Raw genomic sequence first — 27,564 nt, 5'->3', positions numbered from 1 at the left:
ATCTATGTTTATGTCAGTACATTCTATGATGGTCACACAATGAGAGAATTGTCCAGTGACACATTTCTTAAAATATATATGTTGCCATCCTGGTGCAATGAATGACTGTACCAGGATTCAGAGAGGTATTTTTCTCAGTTATCAAACTAGCAGATCATGTTTGATTAGTTTTGATGAGCCTAAAGAGTTTTATTCTGCTTAGAGAGTGCAGTATAATAAGTCTAACATAGCATGTCCTCAGTTATCCATAAAATTCACCATGAACACTGAGGCCACTCTGATGTTCAATGAGTTACATTTCCACTGCATTGATGTTAGTATTTCTTTTCAGTATGGTCCTTCTAAGGGAGTGGCTTATGTGTAGTTTTCAAATAAAAATATACCTTATTATTCAAAATTTGATTCTAGCATGATATTATTGTTATGGTTATTTATATTTGAATTTATTCCTCTTAAAAACCAAGGTTGTTAATAAGTGATTAAGTTAGAGTTGTTAGTAATTACACTACAACTTATCAATAGCATGAATAATTATCAGGGGATTATTATCTTTTCATATTTTATATTTTTGGTGCAATAAAAGAATAAACAATTTATCCACTGTTTCTGTGAGGAAGTATAGTATGCCAACTGTAATGAGGATCAATTTGTTGGAAGGAACAATAGAAAATATTGGGAATGAAAAATATATATATATATATATATATCTTTCATTAGCCAGGGCTGAAATCTGTAGAAATTGCCTCTGGTTTTAACTATCCCATAAATAATCCTGTTTCAATTATTTGAGTCTTACATGAGTTCATAATAAATGAATTATGCATCAGACAAATTTGTATCTTTTGTTACTTTTATAGTATTGATTTAGATAAGGATTAGCCCTCACAGAGTAGTAGGAAAGGGCTCCATACAACTGCTGTTTTGTTTATTAGATCTGGAACTGAAATAGCTACTTTATCTAAATCAGTGTCACATGAATATTTGCATCCGTCAATTGTTATTTATTTAACTTTGTTTGGTTTTTGAGGTGGCTGCACATTAGTGTTGTCCTCACTTAAGTGACTGCATTTGAAGCTGAAAAAGGATGCCCCAGGGATAGATCAAGATGGGAGAGAGGATGTGCAGCAGCACAGAAGACTGTGCCCCCTACCTTCATTCAAGTTTGTATCTGAAGCTACAGATACATGAAGAAAGCTGTCATGAATGAAGGGGATGACTCATCAAAAATACTTAATGCAAGGGAATAAAATCTTGTGTCCTTTCAGAAACCATTTAAATATACCTTACTTAGAAAAGCTGTCAAGAGAAGTTTGAGAAACTGCTAGAGACCCCTATTTATTCTTAACCATGGTGAATGTCTAAAATATGTGACTCTTGGCTGGTTTTTGATAAACTAGGGGAGGTCTTCCTGGAGGCTGTATTACTTACATGGGTAAGGTGTGTGAGCACATTAATGCAGTGTGTCTCACAGTGTGGTCCAGAGAGGTCCTGTATTAGAATGCATTGGAATGTTTGACAAAAATGGAGGTTTATGGACTCAACTATGACCAACTAAATCAGACTAGAAGGTCTGAGGATTCATTTTTAGAAAGGTCCCTAAGTAATTCTTATGCACACAAATGTTTCTGCACCACCAGTTAATGTATAACAGATTAATTCTATCTGCTCTCTTGTCAATGCCAGATACTGTTGCTACCATTTCCATTCATCCCGTTTATCTTACTCCTGTAAATTACAGTTTCCATGTGTTTCTGAGTCACTGCCTGTTGTTCTTCCATGTGAACACCAGTACCCATTCTGCAGCTTGCCTTTGTTATTCATCCTCAGGACACCATCTTATGTTGATATCTGACTGTAGTGTTAGTGCTTCTTCATAATTGAGAGTTTGTTTGGTCATGGAATATGGACTGTGATGCATGGGCGGAGCTAATGAGTTGACAGATGCAACCCTTGTGATGTATCCTTCGAGGTAGATTTCCCTACTAGTTGATAGGACACTTTGAAAACCCAGTTAGATCTGAGTAGAGTCTGTAGCCTGATGCTCTGTTATTATCTCCTTCTATCTCTTCATTTTGTGGGTGTTCCAGAATGGGAGGTGATTAAAAATTTCTCAAATACCAGTACCCATAAGAGGTATTTCATTGCTATTTACTTTTTTCCTCCTTGCAACAGGGATATCTGGATTTCCATTTTTCTTAAGAACAATATAATTTTTTCTTATATGAATTTATAAATTCTTCCTACATTACTTTGTTGAAGATGGTGATAAACTTATGGGTGTGTATGAGTAGTATGTTTTCTTAAGAATCCCAACTCAAATTGGAAATGCTGTATTTCTTAGCCACTTTTTACAACTGGGAACAGTAGTAATGTTTAATTCACTGAATTGTATAAATTTATGGAAATAATTCATATCAGCCAATTAGAACAGTATTTAGTACATAGCAAAGGGTCAGTGAATACCAACAATAAGAGTTCCCATTTATTGAGCATTCATATGACAGTCTCTTTTATGAATGCTTTACGTGAATTGTCTCAGAGATCTGCTCAAAGTTCCAAAGCTCAAAGTGGCAGAATTGGATTTTGAACACAAGCATCCATTCCCTCTCTGCATTATACTGTCTCATTCACGTATAAGATCATCATCTCCTCACAATATTACTGAAATCAATTTCTCATTTGATGCCCTGGGCTTGTTTTATTTCAGTTAATTTTGCAGGGCCATATATACTTTGTATTCTCTCACTCATAAAGTCCAGCCAGGCTTCTCTTGGATCACGTCATTGCCAAAGGAATACTGTGTGTCAGAGGCAGGCCACTGATGCTCAACTTGTGAATTAGAATGAGAGATGCCTGGAGAAACTCGAAGCTTGATGGGAGTGCCTGGGCATAGGGTTTGGCTGATTCCAATGGTTTCTCAGGCTCTGAATGAATTCTCTGGCATGACTAATTTCTTCTCCACTGGGCATTTAGACTGCCATAGCTGTGAAACAAGCAAACAAATACTGCCTCGCATCTACATAAAACCCAGCACAACCCCTGTAAACCTGACCTTGATTCTGTTGTCCTCTCTCACACTGCCTTTAATGCTTAGGTTAGGCTAACCCTGCTGTCAGAGAACTTTCTCTACTTCCTTAAGGCTTTTTACTAGACATCGCCTTGGTTTTCAGTTGTTTACAATTGCATTTCAGACACCATCTAATCATGGTCTCTGGAACTGAACCTACATGAATCTTGGATTGGAGTTTTCTGGGTGTAATGCACTAAGCCCTGTTTTCCTGTTTCTCTTGTAATTTTTCCCCTGTAAAATAGTAGCACCTTACCTCCTGGGTTTATGCAAGATTGCAGTGATAGAACCCATATAAAGTACTTAGTACACAAATCTGTCAGATAGTGATCATTCCAAATGCATTACCTAGTGTGACCTAAATTTTAACAGACTCCCATCTACACAAAGGCTAGGAAGACTTTTAGGACCATATCATCTTGTGCAATACCTGGAGCACAGACTTAAGGAGTGAGTAAACAATGGACTACCAAACTGAGCAAAGCTTAGTTTTTGCTCAGGCCAATTAATTGGGACTCTGAGACAAGAATAGAGAGAAAGTTTGTCCCCTCTCCTCTCCTCTGCCTTTGATTACCATCTCCAACCTGGAATCAAAAAGACACAACTTATCAGAATACCTTTGTTCCTGGCATCAGTTTATCAAAGGGCAGATTCATTTCTCATTTTGGGAAGAAACATTGTATCCTTCCAAAAGCTGTATCACTGAAAATGAAGCAGAAATAGGTTCATTACTGCCAGTAACTGGTGATTTTGAATAAACTGCACTTTAGGGATCTGCTCTGAAGTACATGAATAAGAAGGTTTCTAATTAAGTGTGTTTGTTTTTCTGGGAACAGGCAAAGGATAACCTTCATGTGGCTGTGCGAACCTGAGCAGAAGAACTCCCTGAAGCTTCTTTGTGGGGTCTCCTTTAAGCAGCAAAACTTGGCTCTGCCTTAAAACCCTCTTATAGTTTGTGGAGAATACATTGAATAGGAGCTTTTTTTTTTGAGCCGAGTACTTCTTGTGTTGCCTAGGCCGGCCTCAAACTCTTGCACCCAAACAATCTGCCTCAGCCTCCCAAACATCATGTAGAACTTCAGTCTACCTAACAGCCCTTTCTCTCATCACCACCTCATAGTTACCCTTTATCTACCGCTCACCCCGAGGAACGGGCACAGAACTTTCTCTCCTCTAAAAATCTCATCAATTCAGCAAAAGCAGTCTTTTAAAAAGTCACAAGAAAATGCTGCTTCCAAATCCTGGTAATGTTTGTTTGATTAAGGACTTCAGGTATACCTGGCCACTCATAAAGCATCCGACAGTGTTTGTCAACTCCTGACTCGGGGACGTGGAATGATTCCTTGTCTTGCCATGATTCTTCTCACTGTAAGTTAAGAATGAAAACTGTCATGTTCTCCAAAGAGTGATTCTAATGATGGAGTGGTCCAGGTACTCAATCCAGTGCTTGGCCAAATGTGTGCTTGCGGAGAGTAAGTGTCAGTTGGAAACATTATTGCACTTGGTCCTTATTACAGCCCTCTCAGTAAGGTATATTGAGTCTGTCTTGAAGACTAGCAAACTGAGGTTGAGACAGTTGTAAGTAACTTGAAGGAGATCCATGATCTGGTCATTGTTAAGATCTCCTCCATCTGTTGGATACTAGAATTTCTCTTATAAAGGGAAATATGGGACTCTATAGGAAGAGAAGATACTGGATTAATGCTTGTTTTGAATTCAAGCTATGACTTGGAGCTAAGTGATGCATATATAGATAATTAAATTGCTTTGCCTATATAGACTGCAGTGTTCTTCCAGCCGAAAAGTAAGAAGTGGGAATAGATGCTGTCCAAGGCACTTCTCACCTTCCACAGCAAAGGTTTTAAGGTATTTCAAGCAGGGAAACCTTCTCAGATTCCTTTCTTGTACTGCTGTCATTGCTCATGTTGGCAGGAAACACACATCGTACCCACTACGAACACAGCTAGGATGTCCCAGTATGCAGTACTTCTGGATTTCCTCAAAGGGACACCACAGGAAGGGGACTTCCTCAGAGACTGTGCGAAACCTTCACTGGGCCTACAGGTGTCCTCTGCTGTCTAGATAACAGGGAATTGGGTCTTGCCGGATCACCGAAAGGGCAAGTAGCTTTTAGGACAGAGGCTGATATTGGTCATTCAACAAATACTCACTGCCTCTTAGGTGCAGGCGCCATTCTTTTTCCTCCTTATTTGTTTGTTTGCTTCTTTCTTTCTTTAGTACTGGGGATGGGAAGCAGGAACTGGCACAGGCTAGGCAAACACTCTACCAGTGACCACACTCCCTGCCCCTTAACTATCCTCTGAGAGTAGCACAGTCAACAAGATAATCACATTTCTCTGGACTTGTAGTCAACAGTTTATTCAGTGGTGGCAAACCTATGGCATGCATGCTGCAGTGGTCTGTTTGCATCATTGAAAGGTCTAAAAGGTTCGCCATCCCTGGTTTATATTGTAGCAAAAGGGGACATCTGACATACAAGTAAGCAAATATACACTCCAGCCGGTGACAATACTTTCAAGGAAAATAGCACTGGTTCAGAGGTAGTGATTCGCGTTTGGAAAATAAACAGGGTGCTGTTGTATGCAGTGTAGTTTCCCGTGGCTCCTTGGTGTTGGGAATTTGGGAATCAAGACCTACATAAAGTTACTTGTTCATGGGGCACATGAGGATAAGCATTGAAATAGATGAACAGAAGAGCAGAGGTCTGAGATAGTGTGGTGTATAGGGAAAGGAAGCTGGGAGGTTCTCAGAGGAGCAACCATGCACTAAGAGAACCCTTAATTGTGACATTGAGACTGAGAAAATAAACACACTCTGGTGCTTTTCTCTGCGTCCCAGCCCACTACATTTCTCAGCCCAAAGACACTGACCATACAGGTGCACACATAGAACCTGACAGGTGATATAGGTTTATGAAGCAAGCTGAAGAGCTCTGTGGAGTTCCTCCTAGGCGAAAGACAGAAAAATTCCTTTGTGAAGACCACAGGTGATATGTGTATAAGTCAAGACAATCCTGTGAATGAGCAGGAGACAAGATCCATCAGTTCAGTTAACTCCCAGCTTGGAAGCATTTTGTGTTTCAAAGTTGCTGGGGTTAATGGATTAATTAGAATGTCACAAAACAGTTCGGAAGGATCATTTGAGTTTCAACCTTCATCTTGTGCTAATGAGTACTTGTGCCAATGTATGGATTTCCAATTCATTTAAAGGTGTGTGGAATAATGAGAAGAAATAATGGGCTTTGCTTTAAACAAATTAGAGTTTGAATCTTGGTACCACCATTAACCAGTGGTATGACCTGGAGCCTGTTTCTTAAACTCTTTGATGCTTAGTGTTTCCTCTGTAAATCATGTCTAATTATACCTACAATCACAGTAGTTGGCAGAAGCAATGTATATTCAGCATCTGGCATGTGGTATGGCCTAATCAATATCTGTACCATACATTTCCAATAAATATCCAAACCATACATTTATAGAGTATGAAACACTCCCATGGACACATGGCGGTGGGCATCAAGGTAGGCACAGGGGCATGATTCAGCCTTCTTGAAGCTCATTTTTCAGTGGAGAGAGCATAAACCCAAGTGGCTATAATAGAATGTATCATAAATGGGAAAAGTGCCACCAAAACACACAAAAAGGGAGATATTTATTCCAATACAGGTTGGAGAATTTTCAAGAAACAGTTTTAAGAACTTGACAGGTGGAGTTGGTATGTAAAGTTTGGGGGTTTTTTCCCCCAAAAGGATAAAATGATTTCAACAAAGTCAAAGGAGATGGAGGAGCCCAGAAGGAGTTTGGGAGAAGGAGCTGTTAAGTAGACTATGTAGAAAGAAGTATGCCCATTGAGGCACAGTCCTCAAGCTGATACCGGACCAGGATGTCAAGGACAGCAGGATTCTTTGTAGGGGCATTGGACTTCATTCAGTAGGCAAAAGGAAGTCCTGGAAGAGCTTTGATTAAAAGAATGATAAGATGAATCTGGCAACACTACAAAATATAAATAAAGCATGGAGATATTTTGATAAAAGTAAGACCTGGTAGTGATTGAAACAACTTTCTCTGTTCTGAAGGTGTCATTCACTACTTTCCTCAAAGTCCCATTATCTTGGTGTTATTAACATGGCCTGTTTTATAGATAAGGGCACGCTGACATGGAGATATTAAGTAGTGTACCCACACAGCTAATAAGAGGGTCTAGACTTGAATCTTGGCAGTCTGGTCCTGGACTCTGCATCCTGAGCCATTAAACTGCGTCAAATCCAACTGCAAGTGAAGAACATCTCCAACCATGCTGTTCCGCCCTTGCCTGATCTCTTCCTGTCTTTGGTCCTCAAATGCTCCTCTGTGAAATAAGAGAACTGAATTGGCTTTCTGAGATGCTTTTCCAGCTCTTGTGTTTTGTTGTTTTGTTTTGCTTTGTTGTTGTTGTTACTGTAGTTGTTTGGTCCAGTATTTCACTGTAGATCTGATCTATGATACTTGGGCCGGGTGAGGGATAAGGAAAACAAATTATGCAAAATAGAGACAGAAACTCCAAGCGAGTTTTTATTTCTTCCTCAGACTTTTGCTGGCTCTAAATTTATTTAAATCAATATTTTTTTTAAAGAGCACATATACATTGAAAAGCGTATGTGTTAGTGTATTGAATGGTAATGAGCAAAAACATAAGGAGGTAACTGCAAAACTAAAATATTAGGTAAATACTAGGGATATTTATTAGCTTATCACACTCCAGCTTTGATACGGTATAATACTATTCAGACCAGAGTATTGGTTTACAGTGACTAAGACTTGAGCATTAGGATAAAACCGCAATGAAAAGATGAAAGTGAACAATGAACGGCTTCCTGAAGCCTCCTTTTTCTCTGGTCTCAGCGTGCCTGGCTAAAAAACTCGCTGATTTCCCTAACTAGTATTCTGAAAGAGCAAAATGCAGCTCAGCCCGGGCGTTTCCAGTTTGCCTTGCTGTTTGACGCTGCCAGGCGCGGGTCCCTGTCTGCAGCGAGTGCAGCCCCGGGTTAGTTTCCGCGTTGCCAAGGCAACTGCCCAGCCCGGGAAGCCACTGGCGGCCGGCGCGCGTGGAGTCCCGGCCCAGCCCTCACCGCGCCTCGCTGGTCTTCGGGCAGGGGACGCTCCTGGTGACCTCCAGGGCTTGGGGGATCTGCGCGCTGCTTCACGCCTGGCCGTCTCTCTGGTTTAGAGTGACAAGGAGGAAGATGATAATTTTGACAGCTCTGACTTTATCCAGCTGCCACTTCTGGCCTCTACAGCAGACAGGATGAAGGCATTTTCTCTTGGTCTCATCTCCCTCGCCTGCCCCCCCCCCGTCTCTCCCTCCCTCCTACCTCTCTCTCCTCCCCCCCCACCCTTAATGTAGTTTAATGGCTTTACAAAGAAAGCCAGGCAGAGGAACACTTCTCAGTGGCTGTGGTCGGACCATGACCTAGCTGACCATGAACTTGGAAGGGCTTGAAATGATAGCAGTTCTGATCGTCATTGTGCTTTTTGTTAAATTGTTGGAACAGTTTGGGCTGATTGAAGCAGGTTTAGAAGGTAAGGGAGTGCTTTTTAGCGACTTCTAACAATTCTCTGTTTTGCAATAAAATTTTTCTTTAAGAGAATATCAGATGCACCTGAAATGAGCTCAGAGAAAGGTGACTCTGGAGTAGACATAAACAGGCAAGATTTTCAGGGTAGAAAAGATTAATAAAATAAACTTTTTGCAAGTTTTAGTAATTTTTTCACAGCAAAAGAATTTTCAAACTGTGGAAACAATTTGAATCAAGTGTTAGAACCAAAACTGAGGAAATTTAGTATTTATAATGGATATGTCTGCTTATATCGAGAACATTTAGTCTAAATATTGATGTTAGATCTTTGTTTCTAATATCCCCTTTTTATTTCAGCTATTTGTATTTGAGTATATTATGAGGTGCACTCATTTCTTGCTGTGCAAATGTATTCATCAAATGGAAATGCATTTACATTTACAATTTCTTAAGGTTTAAGATTGGAGCCCAAGAATGACAAGCTTTTTATAATGTCTCTAGAAGTGTTTATTACCTATTTTACGTTCTTTCAGAGAGTCTAAGATTAAAAAGTCTCCAGTTCGCATGACAGATAGATTTTAATGTAGATTCCAAATAGCTAATTGTTTTTTGAGATGTTGCTCTTTATGTTCATTAGAGGCTCAGTCTTCTGTTTTTGATAATATTCTCTCTTTTTAAAAAATAAGGTGTGTACTTGCTTATATCATCTCCTGAAATAATGTTTCTCTGCGAATTGGAATAAATTTAGACTATTTTACTTACTATTCAAAATACCTATGAGAGAATATTTGTGTTCAGCCAGTCATTGTTTCTCTAAAGTTGGCAGTGCAATTTTTCCAAGCATCTCTAATTGATGTTTGGCGTAGTTATGTTTTGGTATTCTTTATGAGTAAACAAGAAAAAATACATTAGCAATGTATTTACATCCACGACTAATCCAACCAGTTCTCCAGAGAGTGACTGCCACAATGTGACATAAATTAGATGGTTTTTACAAATAGCAAGTTGAAGTAAGTGTGTCACTCTGATGTAGGTTACCAGAAACCTACATTTACAACTCACTGGCAGGAGGGCCTGGGTGCTGATGTGAAGCAGAGTTTGTGAAAGTAATTTTAAAGGAAGTTTGCAGAAGGCGTTTTGCAGCTCTCTCTGAGGGAAACACTTGCTTTGTAGCTCTAAAAAATATAAATTCTAATATGCAAATGGCCACTCCTCTTTATTTTGTATGTTCTTATGAAGCTAGAAACTTGGTTTGGGTTCTCTGTTCATGAGTGCGTGTTGTTTTACCTGACCAGTGTAATGAGAACCTCCTATTTTAATGTGTTGGGTTTTATTCTCTTTGAGACTTCCAGCTGTTTAGAACATTGTCAGAATTCCTCTCTCTGTTGTGAGGCTTGTTTTATCTCATTTCATTATTTCATGGAAGATTGTGTTGTCCTTCTTTAAACTCTTATGATGGGGCATTTGCTGTGGATTTTGTGATGCTACCTGCTCTAGTATTGCCCTTGTTTGTTTCAGGAGGATAAATATTCACTCTCCAGAATGAGAACATGTAAGGGCTGGTAACCTTTGTGAAGTTATTTATTTTTACATTGCCTTCTTACCTATATTCAAAACTGTATCAATTTGTGTAAATGGTTTCTTTCATGTATTTTTATATGTTACAATATTAGCATTTTACAGGCCAGTGTTATACTAGTTCTAGGAAGAAAATGTGTTCTCTCATAAACTTCAGAATAAATCCATACTTGATTTTCAGTGTTGTTTGAGAATGCATTTTAAATAATACAGTGTTCATAACCACATCAAAGAGGAATTGTCCTTTATGTGTAAAAGTTGGTAGATGCAAAAAGCAATAGTGCCTTTCATTTTGAAGTCTGTATAAAACTTAACTCAAAGTGAATTCAAGAGTCAAAAAACCTTCAAAACAAGATTTAACTTGGTTGCATTCTTTGCTTGCTGGAGTTATAAATGCATAGATGGATATATCTCATTGTACATAGTTTTTGTATACACTTTAAATTGATTTTAATTAATTAAAAGGATAAACTATTTAAGATGAAAGTAATATTTTCATAGATTTTTCTGAAACTTTCTTAAGGAAAATGAACACTGATACTCATTGCATTCAGTTTTATTTTCACTTAGAAATTTCTTTCCCACTATTTTACATATATAACTTCAAGAAATAATAATTTATTTTACTCTTATTTTTATTATTTCTCTGTGGTCAAGTGACCTTGATCAGAAATTTGAGCATTACATAGACAAACTTTCACCTTGGTTAGAGCCTTATGTGGGTGATTTTTGGCTATTTTTCTTAAACAGTTAAACCCTTTCAAGTCAACTTATATGTGTTTTACAGTGTAGGCATCATTCAGAATATAGTTTTTTCATAATATGCATACACCATGTTCTGTTCTGAATGGCCTATAAATATTTACATGATAGAGTTATTATCTTGCTTTTATTATGTATAGAATAAATGTACTTCAAAATAAATTGGTAATGTGAAAGTCTGAATTATTTGCATTTACTTATATCTGGGTGCTTTGAGTTCCCATTCTTGAACTGGGGATTGGATTCTTGAACATCCTGAGACCTGTTTCAATATTTGTATCATATGCATAAATAAATAATGATATACATAGATCCATGCCACACATTGCTATGAACTACAAGCATTATACTTACACATTGTTTCACTAGAGAAAATAAAAGAATAGTTGGAGTACAGATACGTAAGCCTCCTCTGTCACTCTTGCTTCCTAAGCTTGGGTAAGTCACTTTACCTATTTAGTTGTCTAATATAAAAAAACTATACTGGATTATCTCCATGGAACTTTCCACTTCATAAATTCTATGAATCTACCAGGCAAGTAAAATCTGAAAATTTATGGAGCACGTATTCTTTCTCATGAAAATAGCTATCAGTGGCCTACTTGAAAACAGTTATGCAGTGAAACTGTTAGACTAGACTTTCTCTTCCACAGTGGGTTAATTCATCAGACCTCAAGGAAGTGCTCATTGTATTTCAAGAGAATAGAGACGTGTCCTTTCCTTCAGCTCTAAAATTTGACATTTGGGGCTGCTGTTTCAGTCATTCTTGTAATATAGTTTCTCAAAACTTTATACAGAGTTCCAGTAACAAAGAAGCACACCATATTCCATCTATTAGGTTATTTTTTGTAATTTAGTTAAAATTTAGTAAGATATTTTTAAATGAAAATAATTTTAATACCATGTCAGAATGAAGGCAAGTAACAGTGTTGAACTTGATCAAAGTTTTTAGGATAATGTGCAATGTCAGTAGCCAAGGTTTTGAATTCATGGACTCTCTCTACTTACTGAGTAGTTTAGGATGCTCCAGAGCTATGACAGATTGCACCATGCCTAAAATCTCACAACAGCAAATTGCCTCTTTTCCAGCTATAAAAATGAAAATGGTTTTCTGTTAACACAATGCAGAGAGAAATGGAATCAAAATTTTAATGGCAAAGCTATTTCATTATCTCTGTATGCAACACTGGGCTATGAAAACATTTGCTTTTCATCCAAATATATATCAAATTATGTTGAAGTAGTTACTGAATAAAAAACCATCCTTCTATTATCCTAAGTAAAAAGCAAAATTTTTCAAACTATGTATGAAAAGATGACTTGAAAAAATAACTCTTGTTGGTAATTGTCTTCTATAAAAACAAAAATACAGTAATAATCTATCTCCAATTTAAAAATACTTTCTTTTTACTTATTTGGCTCATTTATTTAGCAGATATTTATAATAGCATAATACAAGCTTCCTCAAGAGATCTAAACAAGGTATTAGCCATATATAATAAAGATCTTTTAAAATTCCAAATTTTAGTTTTTTCATGCTGGTGACAGAAGTATGGATGTTCATGATTTGTCCATAAGTTAGACCTACTGGAAAACAGCACCTACTGTGTGTCTAGACCATGCTGCCTATTGGGGACCACAAGGTTGGAGATGACTGAGTGAGACTATTATTTCCATCTGAAATAGTGTAACTGAAATTCATAGGTGAATATTTTAAAAATCCTTTTAGCATCTCACTTTTCTAAATGCAATGAGATGCCAAGGCTGATTTGTATCTCAAATGTTAAAATTTTTCTAAATTGTAGCATTTAAAACCATAAAGATAATTTACAGCAATATTAGAAAACTTATACTATGTTTCACATTATGTGGGAATGGAATTAAGGGAATACTTCCACCATTTGAATTTTTTGGAGCGTCTTACAGTAAATACCTTCTATATTTCAAGAATATTAGTGCCCAAAGAGGACTACTGGAAGAAGATTCTTTATCCTCAGAGACTACACCTAGAGGATCAGAAGTTATTTTGCTTAGATTCTAATTACAGCATTGCTTCTTACTAGTCATGTGATTTTATACTATTACTTGAATTCCATCATTCTTCTTTACTATAAGGTAAAATCATTATCAATAATTTCTTGCCTTACTTAAAATTACATATGTATCAGGCAAGTGTTAAATTCCATATAGGATAATATAATATTATATAGTATAGGCATATTAATAGTATAGGCATATAAATATTACTGTATGATACACTATAATATAGTTGATCTTCACCATTGTTCTCTAAAGTAGGAACTAATACTTTAGATATGAGAAAACTTAGACTTATATAGGTTATAGACCTGGCTTAAGGTTTCTAAGCCACAAAGTCATAAAAGTGAAATTCAAATTGAGGTCATTGGACTCCCTATCCTATTAGATAATTTCAATTTCCTTGACATTACAACATGATGGCAATGTTCAATAATGTGATGAGAGGAGAAAGTGTTACATTAGGTCCCCATTAATGGCCTTTTACAAGCCTTTCTTGACCTTGTGAAACACTCTCATCTGAATTCAGAATGAAAAATATTACAAATCCCATATGTTAAAAGTATACACAATTTTATTAAACTCTGAAGTAAAAAATTGACAAAAAAGTAGATGTAAATGTCCATTTTCAGACTGAGCCCAGTATCTATCTGGTTTGGTTTTTGGGTGACAGGTGGAGTTGTTGAAAATATACAAAGAAACTCTGGTGATTTTGGAGAAAGAAACTGATGTAAGAAAGTACCGTGAGAAGGCAAGACCTTGAATTCAAGAGGAGGATTATTTATAAAAGGATCTGAGATATATGGAATAGGTGGATTAGAACATGAGCAAATTTAGTGAGATGCTTTATATTGCAGTAGGATTTTCAAGTAAGTGCATCTAGAATGGACTTAGAAAATAACGCAAGCCACATTTGGAGTTTAAGATTTGGTCAGAATGCTTCCCAACAGGAAACACATATTCTAATATTTATCAGCAAATTTAAACCAAGAAAGAACACAGATAGTTCTGGTTATCAGCAACAGAGTGTAAAGGTAGTATGAAAATTTACCTTAGTTGAGAATCTATAGCACAACTAGGATGAAAGAACCGTCACTTATGCCATTCGTTGGAATTATCACATCAAACATGCACAAGTGCAGGTGTTATTTCTGTTTTGCATATGGATAAACTGAAGGTTTAGGAAGAGTAATAACTTACTTAAACTCACAAGATAATAAGTGAAGGAATCTAGATTATTTTCAATATATTTTAGTGTTACTGATCCAAATGGCATTCATTATGACTATTGAACGCAAATATTCCAAAATAAGATAAGACATAACTTGAAAATAAAAAGTATATGCAATATAACCTTTTTCTACAGAATATTCCTATACTTAGTAGAAAGATTTTTTTAATTTGAAATTTTTGCTTCTAATTCTGAATGAAACCATTGATAAAGGATAGCTAAGATAATGAGCCAAAAATAGAGAAAGAAGAGGAAATTCAAAGAAGATACGTCTGTAATTCATTTATGTGATGCTCAGATGTATCAAAGTTTCACAGAATGGATGATCCTTCAGAAATTACCCCATCCAGATCATCATTTTAAAGATTCAGAAATCGAATTCCAGACCTATAAAATAAATTATTAAGTGAATTATTTTTGTCAGAACTATTTCTGGAAATAAAACTATAATGTATTATTTTCAGAAGATAAATTTCAAACATACCCTAAGTACCATAAAATACTTATCCAAATTGCAACTTTCCTGTTCATTCCTACTGTGAATGAATCACTCTCAGGTCCCACAGTTCTAGGGCTCAGGTGAAAGTGAACATGTTTTCTAGCATGCTTATCATTGGCTATAGGTGTAACTATTAAGAACTTTGGTGCTGAAAGACTTAACCATAAACTGAATGTTCTCTACCTCTCTGACTACTGTGAATGAGTGTTGTAGTAGAGACTTATTACTATCTGACCTCCTGGTCAGAGCCCAGTGAGTTCATTCTGGAAGGCAGAGGTTCAATTCTTTCTATCGATTGATCTATCTGTCCATCTATCCCTGCATCTGTCATCTATGTATCCATAAGTCTATCAGTCAATCACATAAGCAGTTATCCTAATTGCTCATCATCCTGATTTTTAAAAACAGGAAGCTGAATTCCTCACCTATCTCGCTGCTTGCTAAATGGCCATCATCCCGGAGAGCCCTCAATACATGTGATGTGTGTTTGAAGTTCATTTCTACTGTCCATGCTCTTGGAGGCTACTGTGAAAAATCATTTGACTTAAGTCAGGGCACTCATCATCGTGATGAACCTTGCTTCTGAAATTATATTTGTGTGCTTCACTTTTTATCAGGAAGCTATGGAGTGTAAATACTCAGGCTGCAGACTGTAAGCCAAAATGGCTGAATAGCAATAGAGCCCCAGTTCTAATACATACTAGCTGTGTGGCCTTAGGTAAGAACTGCAACTTCCTATGCTTTAGTTTCCTTAACCCTTAAGTTAGGATTGTTGTACCACCGCCCTCTCTGATTTTTGTATGGCTTGACATAAGTTGATACTTGTATATGCTTAGAAATCTGCCTATAATTGTGGTAAATTCTTTGTGTGTTTGCCATTATATCCAGGCACCCTCATCTTTTCTCCTTAGGAGAGAGGCCACTACTCAATGTCCACTTGCTAGGCTAGTGAAAACTGTGCTTGAAGGATGAAGACACTCAGAACAAAACATAGCTGGTGTTATATGGAACTTCAGGCTTTTGGAAGAACGGTCACTTAATGGGAAGTTGTTATTGATCAATTGGATTGCTGTTAAAACTGGTCATGATTGTTACTTCTTACGATAACTAAAGAGCAATCCTTCATTTCCTTTCTGCAAACTAGACTACAGGAAATTTTCATGGTAAATGACATTTATTTATTGAACAAATTTAAGGCTTCAGCTACTATTCTAAACACTGGAGGTACAGCTTTAAGCAAAACAGATAAAACCTCTGTTTTTTAAAGCACATCTGCTAAATTTTGAAGTGTGAACTATAAATGCTAAGAAGAGTATAGGAGACAGAATAACTGTAGTGGAACTCATTTATTCACTCATATACTGAATGCATGTGTCTCTCTTCTGATCCATAATACATTTTTGTAAGTATGGCAGCAAATACAATTCCAGTTCTTGTGAAATTTAGATACAGTTAGAGAAGCAAGATGCAAAGATAAACAAAGGCATACATAGGAATATATAACTTTGTATCTAATAGAGACAAACATATAATATTGTAAGTGTACAGAAACAGTGGGCTGTGATAGAGTGATCAGAGAAGGGCTTATGGAAGAACTTACTTCTCTGTAAATAACTCAAAGAAACGAGCATGTGAGACAGAGCATCTGGGAGAGAGGATTTCAGGTTGAGGAACTGCGTGATGCAAGAGTCCTTGGATCCAGGTGTGCTTCATGTATCTTAGGAACACAGGCAGACTGGCATAGGGTAAGTGGTGGACCTAGCCAGGGAGAGGGAGGAGAAAGAAAAACATAGCCAAGGCCACATCTTGCTGGACCCCTTGTGCGGTACCATTGCAAAGTCTTTGTACTTTATTCTTTGTTACTGGAATTCTACTGAACTATGAAGATAGGAAGTTGCTAGTCTGTGGCTCAAAATTTTTTTTATAGGACCTGATATCAGCTTTTGTACTATATGCCTGCTCCGGTCTCTATATGCACACTACCTACACACACTTCTTTGCTATGACCCAGAAACTTGCCAGGACTTGCATTCATTACATCTCCTCAGACCTCCTTCATCTGAAACAATGGCCTATACTTCCCTTCACTACTGCTTAGGTGCTCAAGCCAAAAATTCATTTTTCATCATTGAGTAGGATCTGCCCCTCTGCCTACCACATGGGATGAGATGGTCTCGTCTTTATTTCTTCTTCTAGGCTGTTTCAAAACCTTTGGATATAAACTCCCCACTCTTTGTTGCATATTTAGAAACAATGTAAGTTGTCCTAATATGACTTTCCTATGGAAGAGATTTTGAAAGTCAAATAATATTCCTTGAACTTCTGCCATAATGGAAACATCATGGCAGTGCAGGTAGAAAATGTAAATTTCATAAGGAAAGCCATGATTTTTCCCTTGTGACTCCTTCTCTTTGCTATATTAGTTTCAAAGCACATTACATAAACTGGGCATATTCCAAATGAAGAAAAAGAATGATACATTTACATCCCAGGTATTTATACTAATATCTAACTTTGAAACTATCAAGAATCAGGGACTGTAGTCCAACCCCCTAATTTTATGAGTAAATTGAGACTCAGGAAAGTTAATTGACTAGTTAGAAGTCACAATATTACTTGGTGGTGTAGATGTAACAATAATTACATTATCTATGATAGAGTAATAATTATATTCTAGGAGGAGGTGTATTTTACCTAATTATATTACCTAATTTTTTCAAAACCCTGTAAGAATAATCATATTAGACATAATTACAGGAACTCTAACTCTTTTTTTCCTAAAGATATAGTATGAATTTTTTTTTTCATTGTATTTCTCTTTTCTAGTTTTATTAGTTTATTCCCAGCAAAACGGAGGGACTTTATTTGCTGGTGCTCCTGGTAAAGTGGGTAGCCATTTACTACAATGAGATGCCATCAACTAGTTGAAGTTGGGAACCAGCTTTGGTTCAGCAGCAAGTAGGGCCCCAGTGTCGCTGTTGTGAATCCACAATGATAAAGAACCAGAACTAAATCCCTAGTGTCAGGACCACAGGCTTTTATGGCATTAAGTGAACATAGGAAGGCTCAAGGAAGGAGTTTCCAGGGCTGAAAGTTAAGAAGACTGCATCCCATGCTGATAGGGCCAGTGACACTTTCTTGAACACTTTGTTGATCATATGCCGTGAACTATCGTTAACTCTTTACATGTATAAGTCATGCTGGCTACTGTTTTTATGAGCTATAATTGAAGATTTAACAAAAGAGAAATTATGTAAAGTATGGTTATGTAGTTTCAGTTATGTGCCTGATGTTGCACACTTAGAAGTTATCAAGCTGAAATTTACACCGAAAGAGTAAACATTCTCAGGCACCATGTACCTTACTTCTAGGTAAGGTTAGGTCAAGGTCAGGGACAGAATTCCCTTGAAGAATATGAAGCTTAACATACCAAGGCTTTCAAGTGCATGGAGCCATTTTTATTCACACTCTCAATAAATATTAATAACCAAGCCAAATTTTGTACATATGATTTTTTTTCCTTCTTATAAACCTCATTCCCCTAGATCACGTGTATTTCAAATCCCAAAACACCAAGATCCGCTCCTGTTGTGATTGCCTCTTCTAGAATGATCAAAATTCACCCCTGAGGATACAGAAAGCAAGATCCAATCTTGCTGAATATAAAGTTCCTAACCACACCTCTTTCCCCATCTCCATGGCAACCCTTAGTTCATCTCTGACGTAGTGAGCATGGGATCATTTGACAGCGGGGATTTCCAGACCCTGCTGACTGCAGGGAGAATGTTGCTCTGCTCCATGCAGAGTTGGTTCTAGAGCTCAGCTGGGTGTGCACCTGTGGGAACTCTCATGGGCTGACTGAAAAGTGGAGAGAACATAAACTCTCTCATCAGACAGACATAGATTTGAATCGCGCTCCCTTCACATATGCGTTGACCTTCAGCAACTTACTGACCCTTTCACTGAGGCTAAGTTCCATCATGTATAAGTTGATGATTGTTATCAAAATTAATAGAGATAAATGGACAGTGTGGTTGACTCTTTTTATGTGATATATAGCTGTGATCATTGACTGTTCAAGACCGTAAGAAGCCACTGAGAAAATAAAGCATGGATGAACATTATTTTTTTGTGAACATTATTTGTTTTATATGTTTGGCTAGATTTATGCTACAGTTGTAAACTCTAGAAGAGTCTTTGTTGCCACTTGTCTTCCTCCTGTCCTCAGACAGGTGGAACTCATAACCACACATATTCATTCATTTATATATTCATTCATTCAGTGAATTTACACTTACTGAGCTCCTACTGGGTACTTTTCTAAGAATGGTGATACTATGTGGACAATACTGCTAATGTCCCTGGAGTTGTGGAAGAGTTGTCATAGGTTGAAGGAGGGCCTGATTTTCCCTGTGTCCTCTGGTAGGGAATCAGAGAGTACAGGTGTAGATGTTGTACATTCCTAATGGGAAGTTAAGAGACACTGTGTTTATTTGCTTTCTTCTCAGTTAATATGAAGCAGGATGAGGGGTAATGTGTTTGTGAGATGGATAGTAATGGATGTTTCAAGGAAACAGAAAATACAAAAGAGTCTTACCAGAGCCTGGGAACAGTGAATTTCCTGAACAAATGAGTGAAAACTGCCATATGGCATTGAGTACACATTTGAGATTTGTGCTTTTACTTTTAAAGGAGAACTCTTTCGACTCAGATAAAGTACAAACTTCCTTCAGTGCATTACTACAATAATGTTCATATAGACATGTCCAAAGAAAAGGACAGAATTGGATAGCTAATTGGAGAATGGAAACAACATTGAGGAAACTAGAGGGAATCTGTTTACTCCAGCACCCATATATGCAAAAATAGATAAAGTAGCTCGGACTGTGGTGATACAAGTACCAGATATGATGTCTTCTAGTTGTGTGAGTAAACACAAGCTAAAGAGGAGGAACATTATTTTTCAATGATGTGGCCACAGTGATAATATATAAATCAAAATATCCAGTGAAATTGCTCATGTAATGGATCTAGCAAATGTTTCAAAATACCAATTGATTTATTAGAGTAAAAATGCTTGAGAAAATACACTCAGACTGCTCTTGAACTAACAGACAACCTCCATAAAATTGTGTAGGTACTGTACCTTCACAAATGGAGTAAAATCCAAACACATGGAGAAAAATTTTATGACTATATTCAGAGTTTCAAAAATGAGGCTTTCTTCATCAGATATTTTTAATGGTGACATATTTGTACTTCTCTGGTGGCTACAACCTCTAACTACCTCTTTTTTTTTTTTGAAAATTCAATATCTAGTAGTCATAGATTCTATATCCTTCCTTCAAATATGTATGTTCATTGGTTATTAAAATCAATGAAGTATGTATTTTTGCATGTTCTTGACACATACACAGTTATACACAGATACAGGTTTGTATAAACATATGCTGGACTCAAGGCTACACAAATCTGTATATACTATGCATGCATACCTTTTTTGAGAACAGACACTGTTGAGATTTATCAGGTAGTACACATTGATCTCACAGTAGAATTATGATTCTTTTGTACCAAGATCTGCAAAGATTCCTTGGGTGATGGATTTATATAAACCATCTGGACAACAAATACAATGGGAGAAAGGGGGCATCATGAAAAAGAGCATTGTCTAAAGAAATAAGCTAGAGTGAACTTAAGAAAAACACTGTACTCTTGGAAGGAAAATATCCTGACCGTGATCCTGGCTCTAACTAGCTGTGTGATCTCTAGCAAATTATTGTGATCCTCTATTTCTTCTTCTGTCGAACCCTCAACTGGATCTAGTTCATAGACCATTGTCTTGGAAGAATGCATATTTAATTCACAGAAAGTGGTGACATTTACTAGTTTTGACATCTGACAGGTAACAGGACAGTGAAGGGTTCTTTTTTTTTTTTTGGTACCGGGGATCGAACTCAGGTCCTTGTGCTTGTGCAGCAGGCGGCAACAACACTGAGCTAAATCCCTGGCCAAAGTAAAGGGTTCTTATCTCCTCCTGCCTCTTGCTCACCTGGTCGTGTGCTTACTCTCTTAACTCTGGAGAGGCTCTGTCATAACTTATATGTTTGCTGGCTGCCTCTCCTTTGTCCCAGCCCAGGGCCCTTTCTAAACTTGGTCCCTTCTTCACCTGATCAGTGTTATCTCCCTTGACTGTGCCTGCACTCTGAATTCATTCAAATTGGGCAGGGATATTGTCTTATCTGCAGGCTGATAAATTCTCTCACCTACCCACTATAAATCCATGAGACTTTGTTAAAAAAATATACTCAGAATATATTTCTTACAAAAAAAAAATTTTCAAAGCAACATACAGAATAACTGTGTCCTTTAAAAAATAAACACATAGGGTGAGGGAGCTGAACACTGACATTTTAAACTTCTTTAAACATGTCCATCTTTGTATGCATTTGTTTAAATTTTTAGAGGTTATTTTCAACAGGAAATAAATATTAATATAAAACACTTTTTTCCAAGAGGAAAAACCAGTACCCTTTGGAACATAGTAATTCATTAATTCAAAATGAAAAACATGTTTTTGTTTTTGGTTTTTGGTTCAAAGAACTTATTTAAAATGGCAGAACTTATTTGAAATTGGGCCAGGGATTTAGCTCAGTGTTTTTGCCGCCTGCTGTGCAGGCACAAGGACCCGAGTTTGATCCCCAGTACCAAAAAAAAAAAAAAAAAAAAAAAAATTGCAGAGTTCTGAGTTTGTTTTTAATCTTAGAACTAATGCCAGATTTTTATACATTGAAGTTATTTTTTAAAATTTCAAGTCACAGTGTCTCTAGAATACCTGTAAAAGAGCTGTCTCTGGAAATATTCCTATAGGAAATTATCTAGGGCCCAAGATATCGATATTTTGCCTATGATCCTCATTTACCTAAAAGAAGAGCTCATTTTCTGCACCTTCTATGAGGAGTTTTAGTTTTAAAACTTGTAGGAATAATCCATTTCTCTCTGTTGATGTGCTTTGCTTCATTTACTCTGAAAGGGAAGATTGGACAGTGTGCGTGATAAGTACGGAAAGATAGGGAAAGAAAGAGGAGGGAGAGCGGGCGTTTGCAGTTTCTTGGCAATTTTCAGTTCCCTCACTCCTCAGCTTTACTAATTTGCGTTCCTCTGCCTGGGCACCATTCATGCGCAAACCTAGGTAAGAATTATTTAATGTGAGGAATGGATTACAAGGGAAGGACTGATAGAGGAACATTTAAGTCCCATGCAAAGATTCCATTAAAGGTCATTGGAGCAAGGACTCTTAAGTGTTTCTCATAGGTTACCTTTCTTTTCCCTCCACAAGAACTTTACAAAATTTAGCCATAAGAATGACCCATATAATTTTGCCTTTTCATTACTATGTTTTTGTTTTTATTAAGGAAAGGAAGAAAGACTGGTTTGATCTTGATTCAAGTTGGCATAATTTATAGCAGGAAAGAGTCCTACATTGGGCTGTAGGTTAGGAACTGGGAACCCAAACTAAATAAAATCTGACCCGTACTTTCAAAGAACTTCAGCCCAAAACAGTTCCCTCAATATGTTAGCATGAGGGAAAGTACATGGCTTTGGTTTCAAGTAGTGTTCTGTTTAATCCACACTCTGTGGTTTTTGATCTTCGTTTTCTTATTCAACAAGCACATACAAGATCTAATGCACAGCATTGTTGTGAAGAGTGAGGAGCTAATGATAAATGATATCAAAGGCAGTCTTCAGCCTACAGAGATCACCCACTTGACATTGATATGAGACAACTGGCAGAGCTTAAGGGCACTAAATACTGACTGACCGCTTGCACTTGAACCCAAATTCTGAACTTAATGGCTTTGTGATGTCGGGGATGATGCTTATCCTTCTATGCCCCAATTTCTTCATCAGTACAAGGAAGATAATAGCATTGTTCTCATAAGATTTTTCAGGTTAAAGTATGTTAAAATTTGTAAAACACCTATAATATACTGTTTAAGTTCAGTATTATGTAAGAATTTGTTCTTATTATTTTTAATGAGTATCAATTAGTAGTTTTCAAAAATCTAATCTAAGTTGTTTACTTTTTTCTCCTTCCTTTTTTGGTAATAGTGAAAGAGGCTTCTATTTTACTTTTATTCTTTTTTATGTTATTTGTGCAGGTGCTTTGCCTGTAACCTGGGACAGAGGTGGCAAACCTTCGACATGTGTGCTACAGTGGGCTATTTGTTGTCACTGAAAGCTCTAAGAAGTTTGCTGTCACTGGCTTAGGCATGTATCTGTTAGAGCTTTGCAGAAAAACAAGTAGTTAAGGTACGGTTATCCATCCCCTGGTGAGGATAGCTGTGCTGAATCCAGTGTTGAGTTCATACCCTGTAGCTAGTCATCACATTGTACATAGTCTTTGTCTTTAGTAACAAGACTTCAAGCAAAGCTATTCCTGAGTCAAAATGAATACTTCACTGGTGGGACAAACCCAGCTTTGATGCACAAACATCATTCATGCCCAGTAAACCCCAAACAGTTTTTTCCAGACAGAGAGAATGCCTAACTCATGCTTGATAGATAATTATCAAATGGCTATAAGTGAATGTGAAAAGAGTTAGAAACTTGACCTTAAATTAAAACACTTTTATATCCCTAAATGAAATTTTATAGTATTTTACTTCTAAAATCTTTTGATGTATTGCGGGCTTCCCAACAATAAAAACATTACAAAAAGGAAGATGGAGATTAAAAGTTTAGGAAGGAGAACTAACATGCTGGGAGTCCTTGCTAGTCTTTACATAGACTACAGAAACTCTCTCCTTCGAAGGCTTCTAGATTATTACAAAATAGATTGAAATCAGTCATAAGCAGCATGGAATTTTGTAGAAAACTAGCTGGTACCAGGCTTTGCCCCATGCTTGTGCAAGTCACTATTAAAACTTTTGAGAAGTAAATTAACTTAGCTGTGCTCGACGTCCCTCATATGTCAAATGGAGATAATAATATTTGTTTCAGGGGATTTTTATGATGATTAAATAAATATGTATTGTGTGCTCAGAATAATGCTGGCCTTACGTACTGCTTACTGCTTTATCGTTATAATATGCATGACACTATGTATATGTATTCTCTTTTTGTCTTTTACATAATGATTATAAAAGATATAGTGCCTTGTTTAGTACATGTATATTTTCATGTATTTATAAATCCATTCTAATTGGACTGCATATCATATTATATGCCCATATAAGTGACGTAATTTTTATTTCCCAAATTAATGCAGACTAGTAACATTTCAGGCAATGTCAAATCTGTGAAGTCAAAACTGAAGGCTTTGAGCCCTCTCATCGCTCTTCTGTCACACTGAGAACCAGTGGAGCAACCAGAGTTTCTGAATTGTTTTCAGTAGAATTCAAAGGTTAGGCAGTGTTTGGGAGGGTCAAGACCTCTATGGTCATGGAATTTTGGACACATTCTATTTTAGGCCTTCTTGGAAACTCGAAATGCTCTTGGGCCTACTAAAAATGTGGATAATCTTGCTGAACAAAACCAGCTCACTTTTGTTTAATCCTAACCAACGTTGACTTCCTATTAACCTCTTACAGAACACATTTGGGAGATGGTGTATTGAGTCTTAGGTAGCAGGAAAAGTAGAAAGAATATCAGAATAGAATCCAAAGATCTGGAATTGACTCTAAGCTCTGTCTCTTGGTTAACCCGTTTTATAATTTTTTTTTCTTTTTTTATGGTTAATTTCTGTGTCACCTTTCTTATAATCAAAACAAAGATGCTGCTAATTGCAAAAATTAAATAACCAAAGAAAAGTATAAACATAGGTCACAAATGTTATCTCCCTTCCCTTTCTCCAATGAATGGAAAGAAATTTACACAGCTGGTTTCTGATGTCAGGAATCCCCAGGGGATTGTGTAGCAGATTCCTCATTGAGGAGAAATGTTTCTGGCTGTGATTTAAAAATAGGAAAAAAGATACCCTTCTCTATGAACAGTTTCCCTTTTCGGAGGAAATACTTTCAGGGATTGGTCTCAGTCTTAGGCTTGCATGCATCCCAAAGCCTTATTTTCCCATTTTGTCATTTCTGTAGCTTAAATTTTGGTGTACCGCTTATCACAGAATGTACTCTAGCTATTTTAATTTTCAACTGCTCAACTAATTACTATGCCATAGTAACAGGGCATGCTCGCTTTACCACAAGGAAATACTTAGAGTAACATTTTACCTTCTACATGAAATATACATACACTGTCATCCTACCAAACACTGAATTTGCTCTGAATCTTCTGATTTCTTGGAAACTTATTGTAATGTTGAGAGCTATGAGGCTAGCTTTCAAAATAAGCAGGAGAGAGATAAGGAGAACAAGAGGCGTGCAAGGTAAGTAGAGGGCGTAGAAAGGCCTCTGCATCTTCACATTTAAATGGAATGTAGGCTGAATTGGGGAAATGATAAAAATGGATAAATAGGCTTCAGGTGCTGTGGTGAGCAATTTTCATTTAGAGATGGTGTCATTCCTTATAACAGTCTTTGGATTACTGTAATAACTCACACCAAACAAAGCTAGCAGCTCCATTATGCAGTGCTCAATGGTAGGTGTCATGTCATGCTTTGCTTTGTATTTGTTTCATTGCATTTTAGATTATAGTTTCTTGACATTGTTTTCCCTTGGCAGACAGTTGGCTCATCAGTTGCTTCCTAACATCAAAGTACACTTGCCTTTATGGTTTTATACCTGATAAAAAGAGAATGAAGGCTATGCAGCAAGTCCATAGAAATTCAAACTGCCTTGTTTAAAGAGGGTTGTGATTTGGACACTGAACTTAGATGCTGAGCAAATTGTTCTTCATACACAATGTAAATATGTTAATCCAAATAAGGTTTGGAATGAGGAATATTTAAAACTTTGGAAGAAGTAAACTGCTTTCAAGCAACCTCCAGGTTTCTCAGACCCTATTTAAATAATGCATGTAATTAAAACTATTTTTATCTATTCATTAAAAGTAAAAGTAAAGAAAGCCTTAAATAGACTTGACTTTGTTATCCTTGTTTGAATTAATATTTAACTTTAGATAGACGCCAATCAATCAGCTAAGTCATAAGAGTTTTGTTTTGTTTTGTTGCATGTGTGTGTGTGTGTGTGTGTGTGTGTTTTAGGGGAAAATACAAGAAAATATGCTACTCAAGAAAAGAGGGGATGAAAAACACAGATGTAGGGGTCAGAACTATTTAAGTAGGAATCTTAGGAATTTTCTTTATTGATGGGAGAATTGAGCCAAGAGCTGTCCAGAGGCCTTGGTACCAACCAAGGTTCCTTGGAACCCTTTTGCTTGTGGGTGTGGCTATCCCACAGTGCTAGGTGGGTGTTCTCTAAGGACTCACAACTGTTAACGTCTCTGAAGGATTACCCTTGGTAAAGTGCCTGCTAGACAGACACACGCACAGCAACTGGGACAGGTATAATGAAGTCCCATTTCCTTTCTTTAAAAGAGGTCCAATTTTCCTACTTATCCTTCAGGGATTCCGGAAATCAAAACTTGCCCTGAAACATCCCAGCCCCTTTCCTTTTCTCACTTTCCGGCATCTCCCAGTGTCCCATGAGAGTACTCTCCTAAAATCATGTGCCCAGGAACCTGCCCTACTCTGCACCCAGAACACCTGGACTAAAACAACTCATGTTACAGGGTCTCACTTCATTCTCTTTCTGGAATAATGTCTACAAAATGAGCCTGGCCTGAAGTGACCAAAGGACACTTTGCTCCTTTGTTGCTACCTTTGGTAGTTGCTGTAATTATTGTTCTTTGAATTATTGACTGATGTGATGAGGCCTTAAATCACTTTTTAAAATTAAATGGCAAAGGATAAACGGCAGAATTCATGAGCAATTAAAGAATATTCTCTCACTTTTATATCATTTATTATTCTTAACCTTCACTGTATATAATTTTTTTCATATAATTGATTAAGTATTTTTGCATGGACAATGGGATTTGTCAGCCTCTCTACTGCTGGGACAAAATATCTTACTTGTGCAACTTAAAGGAGAGGTTTATTTTGGCTCATGGTTTCAGAAGCTTCAGTCCGTGATTGGCTCCAAGGCAGAAACATCATGGCAGAAGGACATGGTGGATGAAAGTTGTCAATTTATGGAATCTAGATAGAAGAGAGTAGGAATAGAACCAGAGAGGAAGGGGCTGGGGGCCAGATATGGTCCCTGAGGTCACAGCCACAAGGCCCACTTTCTGGAAAGAGGCCTCCCCTCCTAGCAGCCCATTTACCTTTGAACTCGTCAATGGTTGGCCCATTGATAAGATTTAATGCCTTCACAATCCAGCCTTTCCAGGAGTCTCAATTCAGTTAAATTGACAATAAAGATTAAATGGCACACTTTTTCAGAGTGCACTATATCTACAAAATTGTATAGTCTACTAGGGATATTAGATAATACTCAGTTGAATATAATATGAGCAATGACCTGAAAGATCATCTGAGAAGTGTCTCAGATACATAAAAACAAAGTGGATGTTTTTACAAGAGAAAGAGAAGTCACCTCCAGATTGAAGCATGTGAGAATCTTAAGCAAAAACAAATGGGTAAATAGGTAGATGACTGGTTGACTATTTTGCTGACTAAAATTTGTACATAATTTTATTGTGGAATGATTAATTTGATATAGAATTCACCCATTTTCAAAGTACAATTAAGTGAATTTTAATAAATTTATAAAATAGTAAAATCTTTACATCCTTCTAGATTTAGGTCATTTCCATCATTGCAGTAGGATCTCACCTTACAACTAATCTCCAGCTCTGAT

The 27,564-nt window shown here is 37.0% G+C and overlaps 1 protein-coding gene across 4 annotated transcripts in view; it reads left to right on the top strand.

Moving 5' to 3' along the window:
- Kcnip4 (potassium voltage-gated channel interacting protein 4) overlaps positions 1 to 27,564 on the top strand; it is a 1,104,843-nt gene that overhangs the window by 579,239 nt on the left and 498,040 nt on the right. The window contains exon 1 of one of the 4 annotated variants that reach the window (XM_004847215.3): positions 721 to 8,646. The exons of the other annotated variants lie outside the window; for them this stretch is intronic. Coding sequence (XP_004847272.2) covers positions 8,547 to 8,646 — 100 coding nt within the window. The 5' untranslated portion in view covers positions 721 to 8,546. Of the gene's footprint in view, positions 1 to 720; positions 8,647 to 27,564 lie in introns of those variants that run through there. 4 annotated transcript variants of the gene reach the window in all.

The sequence above is a fragment of the Heterocephalus glaber genome, unplaced genomic scaffold, assembly GCF_053883595.1.
Source record: "Heterocephalus glaber isolate CG9 unplaced genomic scaffold, H.glaber_assembly_v1.0 deba00001509, whole genome shotgun sequence".
NCBI lineage: Eukaryota > Metazoa > Chordata > Mammalia > Rodentia > Bathyergidae > Heterocephalus > Heterocephalus glaber.
This window is presented reverse-complemented; position numbering and strand designations above follow the sequence as displayed.